This window comes from Brachyhypopomus gauderio, chromosome 3 (genome assembly GCF_052324685.1).
Source record: "Brachyhypopomus gauderio isolate BG-103 chromosome 3, BGAUD_0.2, whole genome shotgun sequence".
In the NCBI taxonomy this organism is placed as follows: Eukaryota; Metazoa; Chordata; class Actinopteri; order Gymnotiformes; family Hypopomidae; genus Brachyhypopomus; species Brachyhypopomus gauderio.
In genome coordinates this window covers 27,083,946-27,107,673 of record NC_135213.1, presented here as the reverse complement: position 1 = coordinate 27,107,673, position 23,728 = coordinate 27,083,946, and the positions used below count along the sequence as shown (strand labels likewise).

The following is a 23,728-nucleotide window of genomic DNA, read 5'->3' as shown; positions in this document are numbered from 1 at the left end:
CCCTTTGGTAGTGTGATTCCTTCTCTTTCAGTTTCAGTTGTAGACTTTTCACACATCCTGCCAGCGGATGTGTTAAAAAGTCCCCGTTTTTCCCAGTCACAGGTTTGAATGTGGTAAGGGATCAGTTTCTTGTAAAGCACACAGTTCAGACATTCATATCCTCTTTGCTCCCTTCCTGACAGTACTCAGTAGTCAGGTTGTTTCAGCCTTAAGATGACAGCAGGGTCTGACCTGATTACACCTCAGTTAGCAGCCTAGGATGAGGCCAGCCTGTTGACATTTTGCTTCTTGGTGCACAGTTTAGTTGCACATAGACATCCATTGGCAGCAGCTGTGGAGAACACTTCCTTCTTGCCTTTTCCACCCCCTTAGTTGTTGCAGACGCAGCACTTTCATGTCTTACCTCATGTGATTCACTGATCTTTCACAATTTCTTTTTTTCACTGTTGGTAAATGTTATGTATATTTCCTGAAGATAGTGACATTTTCCTGAGCAATATCACTTGATCATATGTATTTTACATCTTTATTAATGTGTCCTTTTCATGGAGATGTTTTTATTCCACATCATGTTTAATGTGTTTAGATTTGAGCATTGTTTTTCCTTCTGTGAAAGAAAAAAAAAAAACCCAAAAATTACCTGGAATATCATTACTGTGCTTGTCCGAGAAAACCACTTTTGACTAAATGAGACATTATGAAACTTTGGCAAAGAAATTACTTTGGCACTTTGCTTTAGATATGACCTACTGGGTGCTTATCAGCAGATCTCCATTTAGTCAGCTAAGCCATGATTTACTGTATTAACTCTTACACAGAGGTCAGAGAGTGTGCAGGTGAACATTTAGGCCTGCCACAGTATGGTCGTTTTTGTCCAGCAAAGTTGGCGTCCACCTACATATTTGCTTCTCATCTCCTCAATGCAACTGGAAATACACTTAAGGCTGATTATGAATGCTTCACAAGTCTGAGTTAAAGCAGCGCTAGGCTATGTAACACCTGCCTCACAAGTTCAGAGCCAGATGGACGTGAAGCCCAGGCCGCCTCTCGGTAACCTCGCGTTATGACTCATCAGCACGCAACTAAATGCGAATGCTCTTGCCCTCGCTCTGGTGAACCCTGGCTAGCTTCACCTGAGAGGAAGCCTTCCTGCTGTAGAAACAGTGCTTGTGGGGTTTTCAACGGGGCCGAGGAGCCCAGTGTCGGGGCCCGACGGCTTGCGCGTGTGTGTGCGGTATTTGCTCCCCTCAGCGAGTTGATTAGCAGCTCGCTGTAGCGTGTGGAGATAAGCATCTCCCCCGAGCGGTGGCAGATAGAAACGCGCAGTGCAGTTCAGTCTGAGCTCCTCTTGGCTCAGCAGTACAGTGAGGAGGACATGATAATTAAATACCCAGGGCCCAAGTTTGGCAAAAACAAAGGCGGTGAAGCTTTTGAAAAGCTTTTATTAAAGGGTTTTTAGCATGCTCACTTCTGCCAAATTCTGGCGTGCGGAAAAGATCCAGCGATGCCAGCGTCCTTTTTGCCAAGCCTTGTTGTATGCAAAGCGCAGCTCTAAAGCCGAATGTTTCCGTTGGCGGTTTAATTCAAGATTTAAATATAATCATCTTGATTAACAATGTGTTCTGATTTGCTCACTTTTGTATTGTTTCAAGGCCACAAGCATCGCAAAACATCTCCAACATTTAATAATTGGTGATGAGGCACATGTCCTGCACTGTATTCTGTGATAATGGACCTATGCACTATTTCGTGCAGGCTGCCTGCGTCCTGGGTACCAGTCGGTCATCCTGCATCATGTGTGTACCGGCTCCTTCCTGTCCACCTGAGCGCATGTGCGCTATGACTTCATGGGATCAGCCACTGCACCCCCAGTTCTCCCAGGTCTCCCATGCTGGGTCTCTGTCCAAATTGCTCTCCCTATTCAGGTCGCCTAAGTGAGTCCGACTTTGGTTGGACAACAAGCGGGTCTTTGTAGGCTCTGCTTTGTGTTGGGGTCTCTCTCTCCCTCTTCTCTCTCTCCCACTCCTTCTCTTCCACGCTGCCATTCAGCATGGCCTTAATGAGAACTGTCTGGCCGCTAACCCACTGCCAGCACTCATTCGAGTATTGTCGGATGGACAAGGCCTTGTCCAGGCACGGCTTCCTCTACCGCACTTTTTGCCAGTTCAGGGCTCCCTGCTGCCAAGCCTGCCGTAACCACATCGCCCGTGCTCTCTGAGGCCGCACTGTTCTGCAGACGGCAGCCACAACCTCTGGTGCTGTGCCCTCGTTTTGAAATATTCGGTGGTCTTTTCTGCTCACAGGAGCTTGAGATTCTTCCACGCTCTCCGAGTGCGAGAGCAGATCCTGCTGCCTGCTCTCATCCTCGTCTCCTTTCTTGGGCCTCCTTAACGCCTCCTCCTCGTGTCTCGCACTGAACCCCACTGAGGTTTGAGCTTGCGGTCGCTCTCAAGAGACGGACCTTTGACCTGCATCCGTGCCGAACGGGCCTGACCCAAAACTCGAGCAGAGCTGTGGCCTCTTATCCTGTTCTCCCTGCAAACTAAGTTTGGGAAACGCATTATGACCGAGCAAGCGATCTAGCGCAGTATGACCTCTTGATCATCCTCTGCAGAGACTTTAAGAAGGCGGGGGAACTGCAACAACATACAAATGTTCTTTATCTGGGGACTGGCAGGGCTCATGTTTCCTGCCGCTGCTCGGCCAGGCTGGAGTGAAGCGCTGCTGGAGTAATCCTGCAGAAGTAGCTTTGGCATTGCTCTCTTCTCCCACTGCTGGTACTTCTACCTCCCCTGAATAAAAGCCAATGGCCTACTTAAGGGGAACAGGTAATACAGAGGGAGCCATGTCTGTGCTGTTTCGTGATCCAAGCAGCAGATCGTGGTCTAACGGGTGGAGAGTGGCTGCGCTGTAGACCTCGTGTCCACTCAGTGTCTCATGTTTCTCATTAGAGCTGTTTTACCATAGATGGAGCAGGTAATGGAAATCTGGCTTGACTATCTCAGTGTAGTGCGATGTCTATGCATGTGTGCACTACTTACCAAAGACCAGATTTGTTTGTCAGACTAGGATGCATCTGGAGAGTGCCTAGTCAGACACTTCTCTGAGGAAGACCTATGTGACTAGTCTCAGTCTAGCTGAAACTGCTGTCGCCAACAGATTTGTGTGTGGTCATAGCAAGTGTCTTTAATAGTTCACACGTGTGTTTTGTGTGTTCCTAGGTGGTTTCTCGATGGTGTTCCTGGCACGCAGTCACAGTGGAGTTCGATGTGCCCTGAAGAGGATGTATGTGAACAATGTGCCTGACCTGAATGTCTTTAAGCGGGAGATTACGATCATGGTAACTTGACTTCTAACACCAGAGAGTAAAAACTGTCTGTCCCTGCACATAAACAGTGTATTCCATTTATGGTGGTGGTTTTGCTAAGGTTACTGCTCTGTTTGTCCTGACAGAAAGAGCTTTCGGGTCATAAGAACATAGTGACCTACCTGGACTCCACCATCAACGCAGTGGGAGACAGCGTGTGGGAAGTTCTCATTCTAATGGAGTTCTGTAAAGGTCAGGAAAGCAGCGTCCACCGTGCACCTGTTCAGCTCCCATCACTCAAACACACACTTCTGTCGCCTTTCAGTTATCGATTTTGGTGACCTAATAAAAGGTCACCAAGACAAACTTGGCGTTGAAATTTTTATAACAGACATTAGCCTAGATGTAAACAGTAGATATTAGGCTGATGCCGGACTTTGGAAATTGCACAAATGTCCTGGTGTTGGGTCAAATAAAGTACCTTAATTCATTGTTTTTTGTTTTTCTTCTAATTCGTGTTTCCTGTCGTATCAAATATCCTTGCCAGTAGTGAGAGAGTTTCGTGCTCTTGCAGCTGTTCACTGGGGTTGTGTGCAGACCACACGGGTGATGGAGTAAACCTGATAACTGTATCTAGCCCCAGTGAGAAGGTGCAGAGAGATGATAGGCTTCTTAGTTAATGTGACTTCCCATCAATATTGTCCTGTTAATGCATCATTTCTGTGAAGTCCTGAAGTTAAGAGAATGGGATTTTAAAATGGTTCTTGGCCAAGACCCCTACACTTCGTTTTTCTTGTTTCTTGTTTTCAGTGCCTCTTTCAGTCTAACATCCTCGTAACCATATTAACACCAGGGCTTATTTTTCTAGCATGTGTGAATGTGTCAGCGTAATTATTTGCACTGGTAACTCTGGAAACGTTTTAAAACAGAATTGACACTTCTACTTGGTGAAGGGCCCCCAGAGTCCATTGTTTATGAACTTGCAACTGTCCAGTAGCATGCAAGTTCCAGTCATAGCCCAGGTTGCGTTGGGCCACCTAACATCTCATGGCCGTCCTGCTCCCTGTCCTGCTTTGTGTCCTGCAGCGGGTCAGGTGGTGAAGCAAATGAACCAGCGGCTGCACGCGGGCTTCTCGGAGGCCGAGGTCCTCGCCATCTTCTGTGACGCATGCGAGGCTGTGGCCAGACTGCACCAGTGCAAGACGCCCATCATCCACCGGGACCTGAAGGTAACGTCCCGCAGCGGGACCATCGCTGCTCCGCCCACTCGCACACTGGGCTCCTACAGTCATTGTTCCTCTCCAGGCGAGCTGTGAGCGTGTTCTGAAGGGTTGGTGCTCCTGCAGCTGCCCTGGTAGAGCAGGTTGAGCGAGGTGCGCGCCACACCAAGGTCACGGTTTCATTTCCAGGAAGCACCCACACCGTCGCTAGACGAGCTGCGGTTAAGCCCAATGCTGCATCTGAAAATGTTCCAGGCTCATCACGCCGTCCCTCTCCGATTGGCCTTTGTAGTAGAGACGGCAGCTGCATAGAAGCTGGGAGACCGAGTGCAGAGTGACCCGAGTGCTGGCCCAAGACCCGAGGGGCATTAAAGTCAGCCTCTCAACCTCTCACAACTCTCCCTCCCAGCCGGGGCATTAGAGTCAGCCCCTCTCACACCTCTCACAACTCTCCCTCACAGCCGGGGCATTAGAGTCAGCCCCTCTCACACCTCTCACAACTCTCCCTCACAGCCGGGGCATTAGAGTCAGCCCCTCTCACACCTCTCACAACTCTCCCTCACAGCCGGGGCATTAGAGTCAGCCCCTCACAACTCTCCCTCCCAGCCGGGGCATTAGAGTCAGCCCCTCTTGCACCTCTCACAACTCTCCCTCTCAGCCGGGGCATTAGAGTCAGCCCCTCTCGCACCTCTCACAACTCTCCCTCCCAGCCGGGGCATTAGAGTCAGCCCCTCTCGCACCTCTCACAACTCTCCCTCCCAGCCGGGGCATTAGAGTCAGCCCCTCTCGCACCTCTCACAACTCTCCCTCCCAGCCGGGGCATTAGAGTCAGCCCCTCTCACAACTCTCCCTCCCAGCCGGGGCATTAGAGTCAGCCCCTCTCACAACTCTCCCTCCCAGCCGGGGCATTAGAGTCAGCCCCTCTCACAACTCTCCCTCCCAGCCGGGGCATTAGAGTCAGCCCCTCTCACAACTCTCCCTCCCAGCCGGGGCATTAGAGTCAGCCCCTCTCACAACTCTCCCTCCCAGCCGGGGCATTAGAGTCAGCCCCTCTCGCACCTCTCACAACTCTCCCTCCCAGCCGGGGCATTCGAGTCAGCCCCTCTCGCACCTCTCACAACTCTCCCTCCCAGCCGGGGCATTAGAGTCAGCCCCTCTCACACCCCTCACAACTCTCCCTCCCAGCCGGGGCATTAGAGTCAGCCCCTCTCACAACTCTCCCTCCCAGCCGGGGCATTAGAGTCAGCCCCTCTCACAACTCTCCCTCCCAGCCGGGGCATTAGAGTCAGCCCCTCTCACACCTCTCCCTCCCAGCCGGGGCATTAGAGTCAGCCCCTCTCACAACTCTCCCTCCCAGCCGGGGCATTAGAGTCAGCCCCTCTCACAACTCTCCCTCCCAGCCGGGGCATTAGAGTCAGCCCCTCTCACACCTCTCACAACTCTCCCTCACAGCCGGGGCATTAGAGTCAGCCCCTCTCGCACCTCTCACAACTCTCCCTCCCAGCCGGGGCATTAGAGTCAGCCCCTCTCACACCTCTCACAACTCTCCTTCCCAGCCGGGGCATTAGAGTCAGCCCCTCTCACAACTCTCCCTCCCAGCCGGGGCATTAGAGTCAGCCCCTCTCACACCCCTCACAACTCTCCCTCCCAGCCGGGGCATTAGAGTCAGCCCCTCTCACAACTCTCCCTCCCAGCCGGGGCATTAGAGTCAGCCCCTCTCACACCTCTCCCTCCCAGCCGGGGCATTAGAGTCAGCCCCTCTCACAACTCTCCCTCCCAGCCGGGGCATTAGAGTCAGCCCCTCTCGCACCTCTCACAACTCTCCCTCACAGCCGGGGCATTAGAGTCAGCCCCTCTCGCACCTCTCACAACTCTCCCTCCCAGCCGGGGCATTAGAGTCAGCCCCTCTCACACCCCTCACAACTCTCCCTCCCAGCCGGGGCATTAGAGTCAGCCCCTCTCACAACTCTCCCTCCCAGCCGGGGCATTAGAGTCAGCCCCTCTCGCACCTCTCACAACTCTCCCTCACAGCCGGGGCATTAGAGTCAGCCCCTCTCACAACTCTCCCTCCCAGCCGGGGCATTAGAGTCAGCCCCTCTCGCACCTCTCACAACTCTCCCTCACAGCCGGGGCATTAGAGTCAGCCCCTCTCGCACCTCTCACAACTCTCCCTCCCAGCCGGGGCATTAGAGTCAGCCCCTCTCGCACCTCTCACAACTCTCCCTCACAGCCGGGGCATTAGAGTCAGCCCCTCTCGCACCTCTCACAACTCTCCCTCCCAGCCGGGGCATTAGAGTCAGCCCCTCTCACACCCCTCACAACTCTCCCTCCCAGCCGGGGCATTAGAGTCAGCCCCTCTCACAACTCTCCCTCCCAGCCGGGGCATTAGAGTCAGCCCCTCTCACAACTCTCCCTCCCAGCCGGGGCATTAGAGTCAGCCCCTCTCACAACTCTCCCTCCCAGCCGGGGCATTAGAGTCAGCCCCTCTCACAACTCTCCCTCCCAGCCGGGGCATTAGAGTCAGCCCCTCTCACAACTCTCCCTCCCAGCCGGGGCATTAGAGTCAGCCCCTCTCACAACTCTCCCTCCCAGCCGGGGCATTAGAGTCAGCCCCTCTCACACCTCTCACAACTCTCCCTCACAGCCGGGGCATTAGTCAGCCCCTCTCGCACCTCTCACAACTCTCCCTCCCAGCCGGGGCATTAGAGTCAGCCCCTCTCACAACTCTCCCTCCCAGCCGGGGCATTAGAGTCAGCCCCTCTCACAACTCTCCCTCCCAGCCGGGGCATTAGAGTCAGCCCCTCTCACACCTCTCCCTCCCAGCCGGGGCATTAGAGTCAGCCCCTCTCACAACTCTCCCTCCCAGCCGGGGCATTAGAGTCAGCCCCTCTCACAACTCTCCCTCCCAGCCGGGGCATTAGAGTCAGCCCCTCTCACACCTCTCACAACTCTCCCTCACAGCCGGGGCATTAGAGTCAGCCCCTCTCGCACCTCTCACAACTCTCCCTCCCAGCCGGGGCATTAGAGTCAGCCCCTCTCACACCTCTCACAACTCTCCTTCCCAGCCGGGGCATTAGAGTCAGCCCCTCTCACAACTCTCCCTCCCAGCCGGGGCATTAGAGTCAGCCCCTCTCACACCCCTCACAACTCTCCCTCCCAGCCGGGGCATTAGAGTCAGCCCCTCTCACAACTCTCCCTCCCAGCCGGGGCATTAGAGTCAGCCCCTCTCACAACTCTCCCTCCCAGCCGGGGCATTAGAGTCAGCCCCTCTCGCACCTCTCACAACTCTCCCTCACAGCCGGGGCATTAGAGTCAGCCCCTCTCGCACCTCTCACAACTCTCCCTCCCAGCCGGGGCATTAGAGTCAGCCCCTCTCACACCTCTCACAACTCTCCCTCCCAGCCGGGGCATTAGAGTCAGCCCCTCTCACAACTCTCCCTCCCAGCCGGGGCATTAGAGTCAGCCCCTCTCACACCCCTCACAACTCTCCCTCCCAGCCGGGGCATTAGAGTCAGCCCCTCTCACAACTCTCCCTCCCAGCCGGGGCATTAGAGTCAGCCCCTCACAACTCTCACAACTCTCCCTCCCAGCCGGGGCATTAGAGTCAGCCCCTCTCACACCTCTCACAACTCTCCCTCCCAGCCGGGGCATTAGAGTCAGCCCCTCTCACACCTCTCACAACTCTCCCTCACAGCCGGGGCATTAGAGTCAGCCCCTCTTGCACCTCTCACACCTCTCCCTCCCAGCCGGGGCATTAGAGTCAGCCCCTCTCACAACTCTCACAACTCTCCCTCCCAGCCGGGGCATTAGAGTCAGCCCCTCTCACACCTCTCACAACTCTCCCTCCCAGCCGGGGCATTAGAGTCAGCCCCTCTTGCACCTCTCACACCTCTCCCTCCCAGCCGGGGCATTAGAGTCAGCCCCTCTCACACCTCTCACAACTCTCCCTCCCAGCCGGGGCATTAGAGTCAGCCCCTCTTGCACCTCTCACACCTCTCCCTCCCAGCCGGGGCATTAGAGTCAGCCCCTCTCACACCCCTCACACCTCCCTTTGGGTTCTCTCGCTTAATACTCACTTTGGCCAACACGGCCCTAGACCTTGTTTTTCAACCCCTGCTCATAAACCATGTGCCCCCCCCCCCCCCCTTCCCCAGCTAATGCTATTAGCCACAGACATTAGAAAAGCCAGAGGCGTGGACCGGGCCGTTGACCTGAACGATGGGTGCTGCCGCCTGAAAGAAACACGGACGCCCTGTTGGCAAAGAACCTGTGGGAACTTGCCGCTGGTGCCAATCACCTGAGTCCGGCACTCCGGCCGTGGGCAGGGGCTGCTGTGGGCACTCAGGGAGCACTCACGCTAAGGGATCATGCTAACTGCATCCCTCCAGTTTGTGTTTATTGATGGCCTCTCCAATAGTCACATTAGTTTTTTTGGTCTGAAGGGCCTTGGCAGAAGAAAATCTATAAGCATTTTTGCTTTAAACCTTTGACAGTTTTTTAATGAGCAGTTTATTTTTTTTCTTTTTTGGCTAATTCTCACTTGCTCTCGCATACCCAGGGTCACCATAGCTACCAGGGGCCAACATATGCTGCGTCCGTTGTTTGTCCTTCGTTTCCAGATGCCATCTGCACAGTGGCGTGGCACAGCCGGGCATGCTTGGAGCACAGGACTCCCCAGTTCTGCCCCCTCACAAATGACTTCTGCTTCCGCCAGGGCAGAACTGGGCCTTCTACCCCTCCCCCTGAGACCAGGGCACATCAGCTCTCTGGGACGACCCTCCCACAGCTGGCCTTGGCAGAGCTGAGCTTGGTTCCTGTGATAGGATACAACCTTCTTAGCCTCCAGTGCCCCCTACTGGGGAGTAGGGGTAGTGTTATATAGTGCAGCGAATACAAAGTATTGAAGATGTGTGTTAACAAGCTGTCATCAAGTGTGGTTTGTTTCTTTCGTTTTTGTTTTGAAGGGTGGCAACATTTGAAGGGTGATGCCACTTTGCATGTGTGTGAACTTGTAGTAATAGGAATCCTTGTGCATCTGTACATCTTGACTGGCAGGTGGAGAACATCCTGTTGAGTGACCAGGGGAACTACGTTCTGTGCGACTTTGGAAGCGCCACCCACAAGCTGCTGCACCCACTCAGAGACGGTGTGACTGCTGTGGAGGAGGAGATTAAAAGGTCAGACCAGAGTTGCATCTGAGGGCAAAGCCCAGTGTCCAGCCCTGGTGAGGGGGATGCGCGTCACCCCACGTGAACAGTGGATACTTCGGGGACAGGGGTGTGCTGGAGACCCTCCCTCAGGAAGGCAGATGAGTGTCCCAGCTGGTTTACCAAACCAGCATACCTGTAAGACCTGGGTTAAAGTCTGGCTGTAATAACTACTCTCAGGCAATCGGTACTTCTCCAGACCAGTGTGCAGCGTTTCAAACCCCCTCGGTCCATATGCTGGACGGCCCAACCTGTCAACGTTTGCGAAGGGACATGTAGAACCTTGATTAGTGTTGACAGACTTGACAACATTGAGGTTGAGAGGAGTAGTGGCTTGCTGGCCTGCTGTGTCCTGTGTCCCAGGGACATGTCTTTTACTGATATCGCTTTATAGGAGTGAAGCACCTTCCTTTGGTGTGAGCAGCTAAAGTGTCTAGGCTAGGAACTGGCTTATGCAAGCGCATGTAAGGTGCCCCGCTGGACATGGCCACACTAACACGCGCCTTTTCCCGCCCTTTCTCCTTCCCCTCTGTGTGCAGATACACAACCCTGTCATATCGAGCCCCAGAGATGATTAACCTGTACCAAGGGAAAGCCATCACCACCAAGGCTGATATCTGGGTAAGTGTGCACACACACACACACACACACACACACACACACACACTCATGCATGCCCACACACACACGCGGGTGTGGGAGATCTGGTTAGACCTGAAGGATGACGCAAACACCTTCCCTGGCCGAACCAGTTTCCTTTGTAAATAAGAGCGTTGAAGGAGGCGTGCGGTCTCCCAGCTTCTCCCCGCGTTTATGCCCCGGACATGGAAAGAAAAGGGAAGGACCTTCTGTTTCTTTGCTTGGCACACTGCTCTCTGGAAACGCGTATGGCCATCGGACCGAGCTGGTGTAAAGCGCAGCTTTAAAGCGATGTGGTTAAGTATGGAGACACGAAGCATGTACAGTCTCCAGCTCCGAACCAAACGGGCAAGGCTCTCCGTTCCTCTCTGGCTGTCCTGTGAAGGCGCCGCATCTAACGGTCACCTGACGAAGCACTTGAAAAATTAAGGCATGCCACAGCGTTCATTTGAATTAGTTTACTCTGGTTTAGTGCACAGTAAATGAGAGTAGTCATTCCAGTAGACGTGAAAGGGTCTTAATTAACTTTGATTGCCCAGTCCCTCTAAGCAGTCATGTGACATTCGTGCGGTCAGCGGGACGCTGGTGAGGAGGTCGGTGCCGTTTCCTGCTCGGTTGTGCCCTCCCAACCGCAACACCCCGAGGAAATGGACACCCACGGATGAACCCCAAGGAGGACTTGAACACCTTATGCCAGCCACGCCCACATAGGCTGCTTTTGGCAGCCACGCACCAAGGTCATGTTGCTGGAACAGGCCTAGATAAGAGGAGGAAATGGAGGTCTACGCTTCCTGACAGCTCAACTTCCCATAAAAATAAACTTCACTGAACCAAGTGGGGAAAACACATGCCACTGGCCAACTCTGGAAAAGTGCCCTGTTTGTATTAATGATCTTCTGAATGATCCTCTGGTTTGTTCTCTTTCTCTCTCTCTTTCTCTCTCTCTTTTTCTTTCTTTCTTTCTTTCTTTCTTTCTTTCTTTCTTTAAGGCACTTGGATGCTTGTTGTACAAGCTGTGCTTCTTCCAGCTCCCGTTTGGGGAGAGTCAAGTCGCCATATGTGACGGAAGCTTCAGCATTCCGGATAGTTCGAAGTTTTCCTTCAAACTGCACTGCCTGATCAGTAAGTCACAAATGCCTATTAAAGACCAGAGATGGACGTTATTGTCAGGTCTGATAAGCAGTATATACACAGTTATCTCATCAAAGGAAGCCATTGCATTAACACTGGGTTGTAAAAGGGGTGGTCATGTTGATATTTACCTATTCAATACTGCCACCTTCTGGTAGGTTTAAAATACTGCATGTCTTTTGTTTACACTGTTTTCATTCATTCATAAATCCTCCCATTGCCCTTGTTATTTGTAAGAGATGGAGGATAAGACCTAGTTTAAAAAATAGTAATAAATCACAGAATTTGGGCATGGTACTTAAGAGGAAATGTGTCCATGAATGTTACAGAAATCATTGTAGTTTACAGTACATCATCACAATGTGTTAAATCCAGTTAGCCAGCACTGCACATTTTTGTGTTAAGCTGCAGAAAAAATCTATTTGTCATACCGCACTAAGTAACTACTGAAATTTAGGCCTCATCACGCAGGTCTTTAAATGTGTGTGTTTCTGGGCCTAACTGCTACTGCGTGAGTCATCACAAGTGCGACGCCTCGCACTCGCAGCCCAGATCCTGTAACCAGCCACGGGCTCTGTGTTCTCTCTGTCCACCAACACAGGATACATGTTGGAGCCTGACCAGGAGAAGAGACCAGACATCTACCAAGTCTCCTACTTCGCCTTCAGATTAGCCGGGAAGGAGTGTCCTGTGCCAAACCTGTGTGTAAGTCTCCCCGTGGCCTGATGAGTGATTGGAGGTTTTGAGGACGCGAGTGTGGGTCGTTCAGCCTGCCGGGCATCTTACTGTGTGTTGGGCTGTGTGTGTGTTGTGCAGAGCTCTCCTGTCCCCACCTCGCTGCCTGAGCCCCTGACGGCCAGTGACATTGCTGCTAAGAAGAGCCAGACGAAAGCCAGGTGAGGGTGGTGCCTGTAGTAGTGTGGTGGTGCCTGGGGTACTGGCGGGGTGAGGAGGTGGTGGTGGTGGTGGTGGTGGTGGTGGTGGTGCCCGTGCCGTGCTTGAGCTCCTCCGCGTTGTGGTGCAGGATCACGGAGGCCGCGGGCCCCACGGAAACCTCCATCGCACCCAGGCAGCGACCGAAGGCAGCAGGCGGTGGTGTGCTGCCACTACCCAACTCCGTGACGCCCGTGAAGATGACCACGCCCTCCGCACCCGTGCCCAACGGCCAGAGAGGTGAAGACCGCTCTGACGTCTGTCCCATCTTCTCTCTGTCTTCCTCTGTTTCTGTTCTTTTCTTTCTTTGTCTGTTTCTTTCTTTCTTCCTCTTACTCAGTCTATATGGAGTTTGTTTTGGTTAATGCTGTGTGTACGCACTGCACGTTTACAGTTAGTACAGTTCGTTTGTTCCTTCCCCAACCATGTTCAGCTTTAATTAATGAACCGTGTGTGTGTGTGTGTCGTTTCAGCCCCAGGAAGTGGACAGCAGGCAGCTGTGCAGATGCAGGCCAGTAATCAGCAGAACAGAGTCTTACAACAGCTGCAGCCTGGGGACCTGAGACTGCAGCAGTTCCAGCATCAACAACAACAGAGCATGCACCACCAGCATCAACAACAACAGAGCATGCACCACCAGCATCAACAACAACAGAGCATGCACCACCAGCATCAACAACAACAGAGCATGCACCAACAACAACAACAACAACAACAGAGCATGCACCACCAGCAACAGGTCAATGCCCAGCAGCTGCAGTACATGCAGGTAGTACTCACACTAGGGGTGGGCGATATGTGGGGAAAAATTGTATCACGATTTTTTTGCATAAAATCACGATTTCGATTTTTTTTTATCACGATCTTCCATCCAAAAAAAATATTGGAGGCTACAAAGCTTTCTTTATAAGCAGATTTTAATGAATGATATTGCAATTTTCCATGTGCAAACATTGTAAACAAAAAATGTAAACAACACACGACACTGATAAAGTGCACTATTGAACTAAATATACAATATTTCCCAGCATGTTAAACTTTAAGTTAAATATTTATGCATATAGTCGAAATGATTCGAAATAATTCACTTTTTTTATCACATTATTTAATGGTTATTTATTTTCAAAACACCCAATCATAACGTCTTCACGTTCTCTCATGTTTCATCCTGGAATTACAAGAGTAACGTAATACAAGAGAACTGTTCAGTCAGACAGCTATTTGTTGTGAAATGAAGTAGTTACAATTTCAAGCATTTTCAAGTACTTTAGCCTAAATTCCAGCACTTTTCAAACCTGAAACACAAAGCAACATTAACAGGTCAGGTAAATGTTCCTTCCCCTGTTTTTGAGGGGTGTGTCTTTATACTACCACATATCGTTTCGGACAACACTGCAAAGAATGTGATGCGGCAAGTATGAACGACTCCGCCGTTCACGCGAGGTGTGCGGAGTTGCGCGCAACGGTCACTCGCGAAAGTATAAACCACCGAAGCCGCAGCTTGTCTGGTGGCTGCCCGCATTGTTTCACTTTCGGCCTATTCCTTGGGATGCCTATGTCTCAAGTGATTGTATAAATTTGTTGTACTGGCATCGGACGTTTTCACATATTCTTTGCACACCTTACATATCACTGAAGTTTGGTCTTGGTCAGTGGAAGAAAATTCTAACCAATTCCAGATTACAGAGGTGGATTTCCTCTTCTTTACCATCTCCTCGTTTGGCTTTCAGCCATCGTTGTCCACTTTGTTTTTACAAACACAACATGGAGGCGTGGAAGACACACAGTTCGCTGTGATTGGTCAGTCCTACGTCTGCCGCATCGGCGGGAACCAGCATAAAAAAAAGTCATTGCGTTGATTGGCAAAGGCATGCTATACGATTTCTCTAATTTGGTAGATCGCCTGCGATTCTACACTCGTCCTCGCCATTCACGATTTTATATCGTCTGATTGCACACCCCTAACTCGCACTGCATGTTCAGAGGCTGCAGATGCAAGCCCATTAGATCAGTCTGATAATGGAGGTGTTGGCACAAAGCATCGATGAAGGGGATGTGTTCTTGTTGGATGATGCACTTCTGTAAATCCACTGTTACTGTCTCATGATGTTGACTGGCTGGATCCTTTTCCTCGTGATCCTTTGTTTTCTGTAAAAATCTTGATCAGCACCTTACAAAAAAACCAAAACATTCTTTATTAACAATTTAGTGAGGGGACAAAATAATCAGCCCTTTGTTATATGATCTAATATCTGGTGAATCGTTCTCGTACGAAAATATCTGCCAGTTTGTGATTTTTAGACATTGGCAATTAGCCAAAAAATGATGTGTGTAAAGTGCTGTAAGCACTCTGGGTAATGGAGGCTGCCAAGCTTTGGGTTCTGGAGGTCACGGTTCTGTTGTCTTCGGTCCCTATGTGGATTTACTTCATGATCTTTAGGGAGATGGTATCGTTTTGAATTGAAATGAACCAGAATTGTTTGAATTGGCTTATTGTTACATGGTCCAGACCATGGCCTGGGATCTGGGTCAGGGGCCCCTGGGCAGAAGAGCAAGGGAGGATCGCCCTGTCCTGACGTCTGAAGGACGAGCCACTTCTGGTCAGCTCAAATAAAGACAAATTCATGGGTTGCCACCATCACGTTGGTTTGCTGTGTTTCGAGATGTTTGGAGCAGACCACCGTGTTTGTCATAAATGCAACACGCCAGTGCTGGAACATTCTCAGCAACAGCTGCCGTCCTCTGTTCTGCCACCACTGTGTCCTACAGGGGGCGCTGTCCTACTGATGTGGGCTTACTCTACACGCACGGCCTTTCTGTGTTTCCAGAGAATTTTTGTGAAATATCACCCAGAATATCATGAAGAGTTTGTTTGGATGAGGTATACGCTTGGATGAGCTGGCATGTCGAGAAGTTCAAATGCAGTACAGGGCGACCGAAGAGTGTTTTCCTGAAATAATGGGAATGTTGTGGTGCCAAAGTCGCAGCATTTCGACCCTGATAGTCTGTTGAGAAGAAATGCAGGATTAAATCTGTTCGCTTTTGGTCTGGCATTCTTCACATGCACAAGCACCACCCACCAAGCCCTTTGTGATTAACCTCTAATCGTCTTGTCATCTTGAGTTTTTAAGCTTAACTGTAGTGGATGGAAACTCTACGTCATGCTTATATCTGCCAACTTTTTTGAAAATGTGCACTTTTCCAAACATTTGAAGGGTGACTCGGAGACTCTTCGACTTTTCGGATGACTAAAGCCCTCCGTATTGGCCCCAGTTGTCCTCAATCCCAGTTACTCTCTGTGAACATGGCTGAATCATTGGGGTTCCTAGGCGACTACCATCTGGTCCAGGGCTCATTCCTCCCACGCTCCCAAAGGCTCGACGATTGCACATCTGTCCCGACCCACTTCCTCTCCAGCGCCGGGGAGAGCAGCCTAGCTAGCCCTGGGTCAGGTTTCTCCACACTCTCCAGACCAGGCGGCCGCTTCCTGAGAACACTGTGTGCTTGTCTGTAAAAAGCGGAGAGCTGGGATAAATGTCCACAACCTATCATCTCCCCATCACGGAGAGAGAGCCTCCTACACCATCTCCCCATCACGGAGAGAGAGCCTCCTACACCATCTCCCCATCACGGAGAGAGAGCCTCCTACACCATCTCCCCATCACGGAGAGAGAGCCTCCTACACCATCGCTGTTCCACTAGTGCTCTAAACTCACCCTTTCCCTGTTCCGTGTCTTGCTGTAGTTTGCTAGTTCGGACATGCAGTGCCATTCAGTTCCACGCTGCTGCTTCTGCTCTGCTGATATGTCGTGGTCCTTCCCCTTGGGTTTTCATCTTTTCCCCAGTTTCCTTCACTGCCACTACTCAACGAACGCTCTCCCTGTCTGACTGAACTTCGGCATTCTTGCAGGGTTCTGTGCTGCTACTGTCCTTGTTCTGAATTATAATTTTTTAAACCCCTGTATCAATCACTGGCATGTGCCATTGCACAACAGGTACTTTGTGGCATTTTGGCCTGCAGTTTAAAAATGATCAAATGAGTTTATTTGGCTTGTCACGTTTGTCTTGAGAAGGGTCCTTGTGTATTCATTTCAGGTGCATGCAGACAGATGGCGCTGTGGGCTGTGTGTTTGAGTGGAGAATGAGCAGCATGTGTTGGGGAGCACAGCAGGTTGTCAGCTGGTTAATCGTGCCTTGCTCTGTTAATGGGTCAGATGGCCTAGCGCAGCTGTTTGCAGACAGCTCTTAAGCAGCTCTCTCCTCACACGGCCTTGTGGCTGCTCCATGTTAGCGTCACAGGGCTCCTGCTCTGCCCCGTCGGTTTTGCCAAAGGAAATGGGCCCAGTATGCTGTTCTGACAACTTTAAATGTCGTAATTGTTTTGGTGTTAATTGAAGATTAGACACACACCAGTCTGGACAATACAAAATGCATAGATCAAGCTACAATATCATTCTGTGGTGAAATGCATGTTTTTAGAGTCAATTAAAGAACTTTTGAATGTTGCTAAGATTGTTTGTTTTTTTTTTTCTTTCTTTCTTTCTTCATACTTAAGTACATTTATTAGGGGGGAAAATAGTAAACGCTCTGTCTCTCTCTCGCTCTCTGTCTGTCAGTATCAGCAGGCCATGCAGCAGAACCTGCAGATGCAGCAGATGTTCCAGCAGCAGTCCCTGTATCACCCTCCGCAGCACTACAGCGCCCTGGTGAGCGCCCGCCTGGACCCCGGGCCACACCCTCGCCCACCCTCTTCTAGGGACCGTCTTTAGATCCACAGTTAGATACACATTTCTCGCTTCTGCCTCGATCCCAGTCCGGTTTAAATACCTCTGGTGTGGGCCCTGTTGTGGGACATTAAAGGGAGCATGTTTTGGGTCGAGTCATCAGTATACAAATGTCTGTGTATATTATTCAGATTAGAAAATTCCAGTTGGATTGCACCACGCTGCATCAACTACTAATTTGGCCACGCACCCTGCAGCAGCGCTGGGTGCCAGCAGACTCCTGAGCGCAGGTCCATGCCGGTCGGTCGCGTCCGTCAGTAATTCCTCCCAAATGTATTTACGCAAAACATGGAAGCGCCGCTAACGGACTCTCTCTAAATACATAATGTTAAGGCGGTGCAATTTTTAGCTCGTTTTCCACCGAATGGTTACCATCTGTTTAATTTCAGATGCAATCTGCTCCATGCGAAGCCATCAGGGGATTGAATGGGGGGTGAAATCGACCGATTCTCTGTGTTAAATCGTAACATATGAAGCAATTACACTGTAGGGAAAAGCAAGGGGTTATCTGTCACTGTCTGACTGTCTCTGTGTCCATAATGGTCACTTCAGATCAAAAAGAGGCTTCCCACCTACACCACCGCAAACACATTTGTTTGTAAGTTTAGTATTTTAGTGGGGAAAATTATTCTGAAAGCTTTTAGTTTAATACATTAAGTTTGTAGTACATTTGAATTGTATTGTTTGCCCCAATTGTCTTTGAATACTCATTACTCCCATCTAAAAGAATGCGTGTGTATGTAGGCGTGCCTGCACATGTGCATGTCTGTGGGAGAGAGATGTCATCATTAGGTCATGAGAATACCCCACCTACATCGTCACTGTAGACCATCACGTCCATCGTGTCTTCTCAGTACAGCCTGGTCACTGTCTGCTTTCCCTTCAGCAGCTGCACCAGTACCAACAGGCCTTCGCAGCCCAGCAACAGCAGTGTGCTCTAGCCCAGCAGGTGCCCTACATCTCCCCCCTGGAGTTCCAGGCCCCCCTGGGCTCCTACAGCCCCGCTGGTCCCTCCCCTGGAGACCCACCATTCGCCAACGCCAGGTAGCTGCCCCTCCCCCTCTCCTTTTAATCATGTTACAGCCCACCCACAGAAACACTTAAAGACTCGCAGACGCCGTCATGTTCGACGTTGTAGTGCTTTTCTCATGTTTGTCATCCCTGACAGGATGGCCATGCCCGTGTCGGAGATGGTCAGCCCCAGTCTTCAGCCTGGCACAAACCCTCCTGACATGTCTGGCTGGAACCCCTTTGGAGAGGACAACTTCTCCAAGCTGACAGAAGAGGAACTGCTGGACAGGGAGTTTGACCTTCTGCGAGCAAGCAAGTGTTGCCAGGCTTCTTCTCATCGTATTACTTTACCACCGTTATTATAATTACACTCCCTCTCCAGCAGAGGGCATGTGTGCCTCATGGTATACCCACTGTAATGCCTCTGTCTTCCCACTTCCTCCCCTCAGAGAAACCAGTGGAGAGAGCTGCCAGTGTAGAGGCTGGTGGCACAGACAGGCAGCAGGGGGCGCTGCGGCCCCTGCTCCCTGAGGACCTCTTCGGCTCTGTGCCCTTCGTGGCCAACGCAGGCAAGTTCTAGTGGCTGGCTCACCCACCCTGCCCTGAGTTAAAGAGCCTGACCACACAACTCCCTGTTAGTATCCCTCCCCTCAGTCAAAGAGCCCGATCACACGACTCCCTGTTAGTATCCCTCCCCTCAGTCAAAGAGCCTGACCACAAGGTTCCCTGTTAGTATCCCTCCCCTCAGACAAAGGGACTAACTGTTCCACTCCATACCCCAGTCGAAAGAACCTGACCACAAAATGCCCTGTTATTATCCCATCTTGGTCACCCCCAGCCCAAATCCCAGTCGTCACGTCTTCCTCCTTCCACTCTCTGGATGCGACAGTGTGACACACAGTTACCTTTGGAGTCGGGAGTGAGGCGGGATTCAAAGTACTTTAAAGAGTATATAAGCATCTGTGTTTGTAACATAGGTCGACAGGCAGCAGGTGGCACTGTGAATGTTAATCTATATGTAGAGCAGTGGACCAGGTCTCTGTAGGGCAGACAAAGCAATAGGCATATCCTCCACAGACTGCATGCGGTGTGATGCTCTAGAGAACCCCTTCCCACCCTGAAAACAATTAGAAGCACTGCAAGACAGATATAGACCATCGCAATCAAAGTACCAAATTTCTTCAGTCTTTCTTTTAATGTTTTATTCCACCTAAAGGACCTAAGTTGTATGGCTGCTTGTCTTATGTTACCTGCATAAGGCCATATACTGCAGGCCCAAACTAGCACAGGGCTGTCTAGTGCCACCATGCTTCATGACCTGGTTCTGCCTGTTTTTGTTGAGGAGGCCTTTGCACTTTAGTGTTGTTGGAAGACTTCACTTTTACGCCTTTATCCACTAAATGACTCTGTAAGCACTTAAAATGTAAGTAGCCTAGAGATTGTTTAGATGCAGTAGATCACTGACTTGAGCCTTTTCTAGACTGCAGCATAGGTGACGACCCTTTTTATTAGAATAGAGAAAGAATAATAGTGACTTTAAATGAAAGGGAAATGCAACCCAAATGCTTATAACATGAGTCAATATGTTGGAGCCATTCAGTTTGGCGTCTCCATGCTAAATTGCATCAGTTTGACATGAAAGAATAGTTAACTCTTAATTCTTGAACAAACTGATTTGCGTTCATGGGTTTATCTCAATTAGCTGTTTTTTTTTATTTTTTGTTTTGTTTTATTTTGGGGGTTGTTTTTGTAGGTTTTTTACTTCATTGGTTATTGAGGCAGAAGCCAAGATTTCTCAGGTACATGCTAATGGATCTCACTTAATAAAACACTTCCAGAGATCTTCATAGCCACTGTGTTTACTTGTGGCAAACATGCCAATTTCTCCTAGAGTTAATCACAAGCTACTCTCCAGTGTTAAAATTGGCTTTGATTCCCTGATTGAGCCCTGTTTTTTTTTCTTTTTCTTCTTTCTGTCTTTTTTTTAAACTGTGAAAATACTTTGCCAATTTAGGGAACTTTGGAGAACATAGGCAGGTTCATTAGCTTGAGTTTAGATACACAATCGGAGGACTGCTGGATCTGCAAATGGAACTACATGTGCTCCATCCTCATTTTCCTGTGTGGGGTGTTTTGTTTTTTGTTTCCCCCTCGTGAAATGTGACGCTTTGCTGTGTAGCCCATGCTAGCGTGCATTCACTTCTTCTTGATCGCTTGTTAGCATATGCCGTAGAACCAGGCTGTGTCTGAGAATGCAGGGACCTTCTGGTGTTAGTGCTTGGAAAAGCGAGGTGAATGCATCACTACACTTCATTGCTGCTTTCTCATTTTTCTAAGCAGCAAACAGCTCGATCCTGATGCATAAATAACTCATCGACTCAAATGTGAAAATATATGGCTTGTTTTCTGCATGCAGATTAAGCCTAGTTTTGGATTAAATCATTCTGGGATTCTCTATTGAAATACAGTTCTATTATAGGATTAGATTCAAACTGTGTTGGGAGACAGGCCCACTATTGAGTAGACTGGAAAGAGTTCCCATAGGTGCTCAACATACATTGTTAACTAAGACTTTCTTTGGCCAAAGGTAAGTCAACCATCCAGTTTTGAGTCCATGTGCTGGACTCCTAGTCTTCTTACTTTTTCATCTCATAACACCAGCATCACCATGTCTGGTACCCGTTCTATCATTTGATTGTTTACTTATGTCATTTTATGTTGGATAAAGACAGCCATTCTCAGAGACATCTTGGTTGAATAAGGTACTGATGAGGGAGGGGGGGGGGGGGCGGCGATATATTATTTATTTTTTGTTTTAAATTGGGTCAATGTGAAAACCTCAACTGATTTGACAGACAGCTGAGCCACATTTTACACTATAATCGTGCATGTACGTAGGAACGAAAAATGGTGCTGAAAACCAAGCATCCAAGCTCATAACGCGCCTGGGGAATTAGTTTACAGGCCCCGTAAGGGCTGCATTCCTGTGTTCATTACTGCTTCAGCCCTTGCGTCAAAGCTGTTGCTTTCATCATAGGTGTCTGTCTGTCGTGATCTGTGATCTGTTTTCTACTGGAAATATGGGTGCAGGTTAGCGTAGTTAATTGAAGCCACTCTGCTTCACACGTGATTACTTGAAGATTTAAAGATTGTCTGTACTTTTATCTTAAAGCTTGGTAAGATTTAGGCCATTATGGCTAGATAGGACATTTGTTGGTGCAGAGTGGCTCTAACTACCCAGGATCCTAAAAACATTGGAGCACCGTTCGGATTTGTCAGACGTTAGCGTTAGCATAGCTGCACTCACTCTGCCATCTTTCAGTTCATGCGCTGTGTTGCTTTTGGGAAACTGCCCAGGATGCCTCGTGGGCCAAGCAGAGATTAAATTCTATCAGCAGCACAAGTCCACCTCTTCAATGACCTCCTTTCCATATATTTATACAAAAACATTAGTTGGATAAGTTGTATAGAATGTTCTCTTTCTGTGAGACAGAAATGTAAATGCTCATGTATCATAATGTATAACTGAATGTGTTTCTTCACAAACTGCTAATGCTAAATAAAATTTGATCTAAAAACAATATATTTTTTTGTTGATTTTGTTAAAGAGGCCTGTGACTGGAGCAGAGTTACTACTGTTGGGATTTATTCTGGGTTACCAAAATCAGATTCATTCTATACCACACAAGCAAGATGCTCTTAGAATGATGAGCGTGGCTGTCTTTATCTCATGCATAAGTGTAATGTTAAACATCTAAGTGAATTTCATGTCTCAGTCCATAAAGTAAACTGGACTTGAGAATCTTTAGTTCTACTCCTGTATGTAAAACATGTTGACCCAGATTTGTAGTTCATTCTTTTAACACACCTACTTTCTACACATTTGTGCTATGGACTATGGTAGAAGCATGCGGTAATCTAGTAGACTGTGAACATGTCACATTCTTAAGCAGGAATAACCTTTGTGATTTTGTGTACCATTGGCTATACACTAAGCTATAAACTACATGTATTTTTGCTAAATAACATTTATTATTAAAATGATTGTGATTATAACAAATTGATACATTTTCAAAACAAAGTAAAGGCACTGAATTTGGTTAGATATGTAAACCTGATGTGTCCTGACATAATGGTGTGGTATGAAACGGCACTGGTTTATAGCAGATGGCATTGTGGTTCATAATTTTTTTAATATAATATGGACAGAACAGCTAGTTGACCATGGACAGGAGGCACATATAGTGTTATCTAGTTGACCATGGACAGGAGGCACATAGTGTTATCTAGTAGGAGGGCTTGGCAGCCAGAGCGCATCCTACCACCACCCCTGTTCGGTGTTCTAGATTGCCTATATTCCCATCATTGTCTGCAGGCTTAACCGCTCCATTAATGTTACTAGTATTTTTCCAGACTCAAAATAAATAAATCCCATCACAGAATGTTCCAGGTTTGGATCGGACATGATTGGAGTCACATTGTTCCACCTGTGAGAGCTGGCCGTGATTACTCTGCCATGCTCTCCTGCAGACCGTAAGAATATTTTTTCCCCCTCCCCGTTACTTTTCTTGTTACGTCCCTCCTGCTCCTTCCAGCTTCCCTTTTTATAAGCGAACTGGTACATAACACACTGTTTGGCTAACCCTTCATCTAGTCCTGCCAGTTTGGAGGGTTTACATGGTAACAGATTTGCCGCTCTGCCTGCACAGCATGAGGTATGTGGCTCTGACCAGCTACACTAAGGATCTGGGGGGATGCGGGGGTGCAAAACAGCTCACTAGCAATGTATATGTGTGTGTATTTATGTTGATAAAGATAGGACCCTCTGTTTTGTGAAGTTCTTTATTGCCATATTTTTTAATAGATTTTTATAGATTACGATCACTGTACACAAAAGTTTTGATCAATTTACTTTGGATGGACAGATTTGGGAATAGGGTTCCATTTATTTACATGGCCATTTAAAAAAGCTTTCCTTGGAGCGATGTAGATCTTATTTCTGGACTCTTAAATCTTTAGTTCTTCCCGTGGCCAAGACGGAATAGGCTTTGCTGGAAAAGAGCAGCTTTTTGACCATATGAGTTCTATAATTCTCCTTCATTATGCCTTCTGTTTTGTTAGTTCACAATTTGTTGGGCTTTGTCTTTAAAACACAAGATGCCTTCAAGGTTGCACCTAGGGAAATACAAATTGCATATTGCAGTAATCCAGCTTTTGCAAATTCCACAGCATTTTGTTCCGTTTACAAGGGATAAGAGGCATCATTACACAACACAGAACAATGAAGTAATCGTGTTCTCAGCCTTAACATAGCCCCCTCCCTTTCACTTTTCCATTCTTCTTAAACCCTTCCCATATTACGACATGGCCCATCTGTACACATCCCTTTCTTATTTTGTGGGAACAATGTTACCTTTAAATTGCGCTCAGTTGGAACATTAAAATGACTGTAGCATATTTTGAGTTGGCAATGAAAATGGTCTGCCTAGCAATTTT

At 49.0% G+C, this 23,728-nt stretch overlaps 1 protein-coding gene and 1 long non-coding RNA gene across 6 annotated transcripts in view; one reads left to right on the top strand and one right to left on the bottom strand.

Annotated features, from left to right (window-relative positions):
* The window catches only part of bmp2k (BMP2 inducible kinase), a 39,732-nt gene that overhangs the window by 13,281 nt on the left and 2,723 nt on the right, over window positions 1-23,728 (top strand). Inside the window, exons 2-16 of one of the 5 annotated variants that reach the window (XM_077000822.1) lie at window positions 3,222-3,340; window positions 3,454-3,559; window positions 4,394-4,536; window positions 9,583-9,704; window positions 10,274-10,355; window positions 11,363-11,495; window positions 12,106-12,209; window positions 12,321-12,400; window positions 12,529-12,677; window positions 12,911-13,103; window positions 13,134-13,206; window positions 17,054-17,143; window positions 18,108-18,265; window positions 18,390-18,544; window positions 18,682-18,801. In XM_077000822.1, the coding sequence (XP_076856937.1) occupies window positions 3,222-3,340; window positions 3,454-3,559; window positions 4,394-4,536; window positions 9,583-9,704; window positions 10,274-10,355; window positions 11,363-11,495; window positions 12,106-12,209; window positions 12,321-12,400; window positions 12,529-12,677; window positions 12,911-13,103; window positions 13,134-13,206; window positions 17,054-17,143; window positions 18,108-18,265; window positions 18,390-18,544; window positions 18,682-18,801 (1,827 nt within the window). Of the gene's footprint in view, window positions 1-3,221; window positions 3,341-3,453; window positions 3,560-4,393; window positions 4,537-9,582; window positions 9,705-10,273; window positions 10,356-11,362; window positions 11,496-12,105; window positions 12,210-12,320; window positions 12,401-12,528; window positions 12,678-12,910; window positions 13,207-17,053; window positions 17,144-18,107; window positions 18,266-18,389; window positions 18,545-18,681; window positions 18,802-23,728 lie in introns of all 5 variants that reach the window. The other 4 variants (XM_077000824.1, XM_077000823.1, XM_077000820.1 and 1 more) reach the window with 4 other exon arrangements.
* LOC143510938 (uncharacterized) lies at window positions 14,577-18,168 on the bottom strand. Its single transcript, XR_013130116.1, has 2 exons — window positions 18,036-18,168; window positions 14,577-14,607 (listed from the first exon to the last, which is right to left on the bottom strand). It is a non-coding gene; the product is annotated as an uncharacterized LOC143510938 (long non-coding RNA).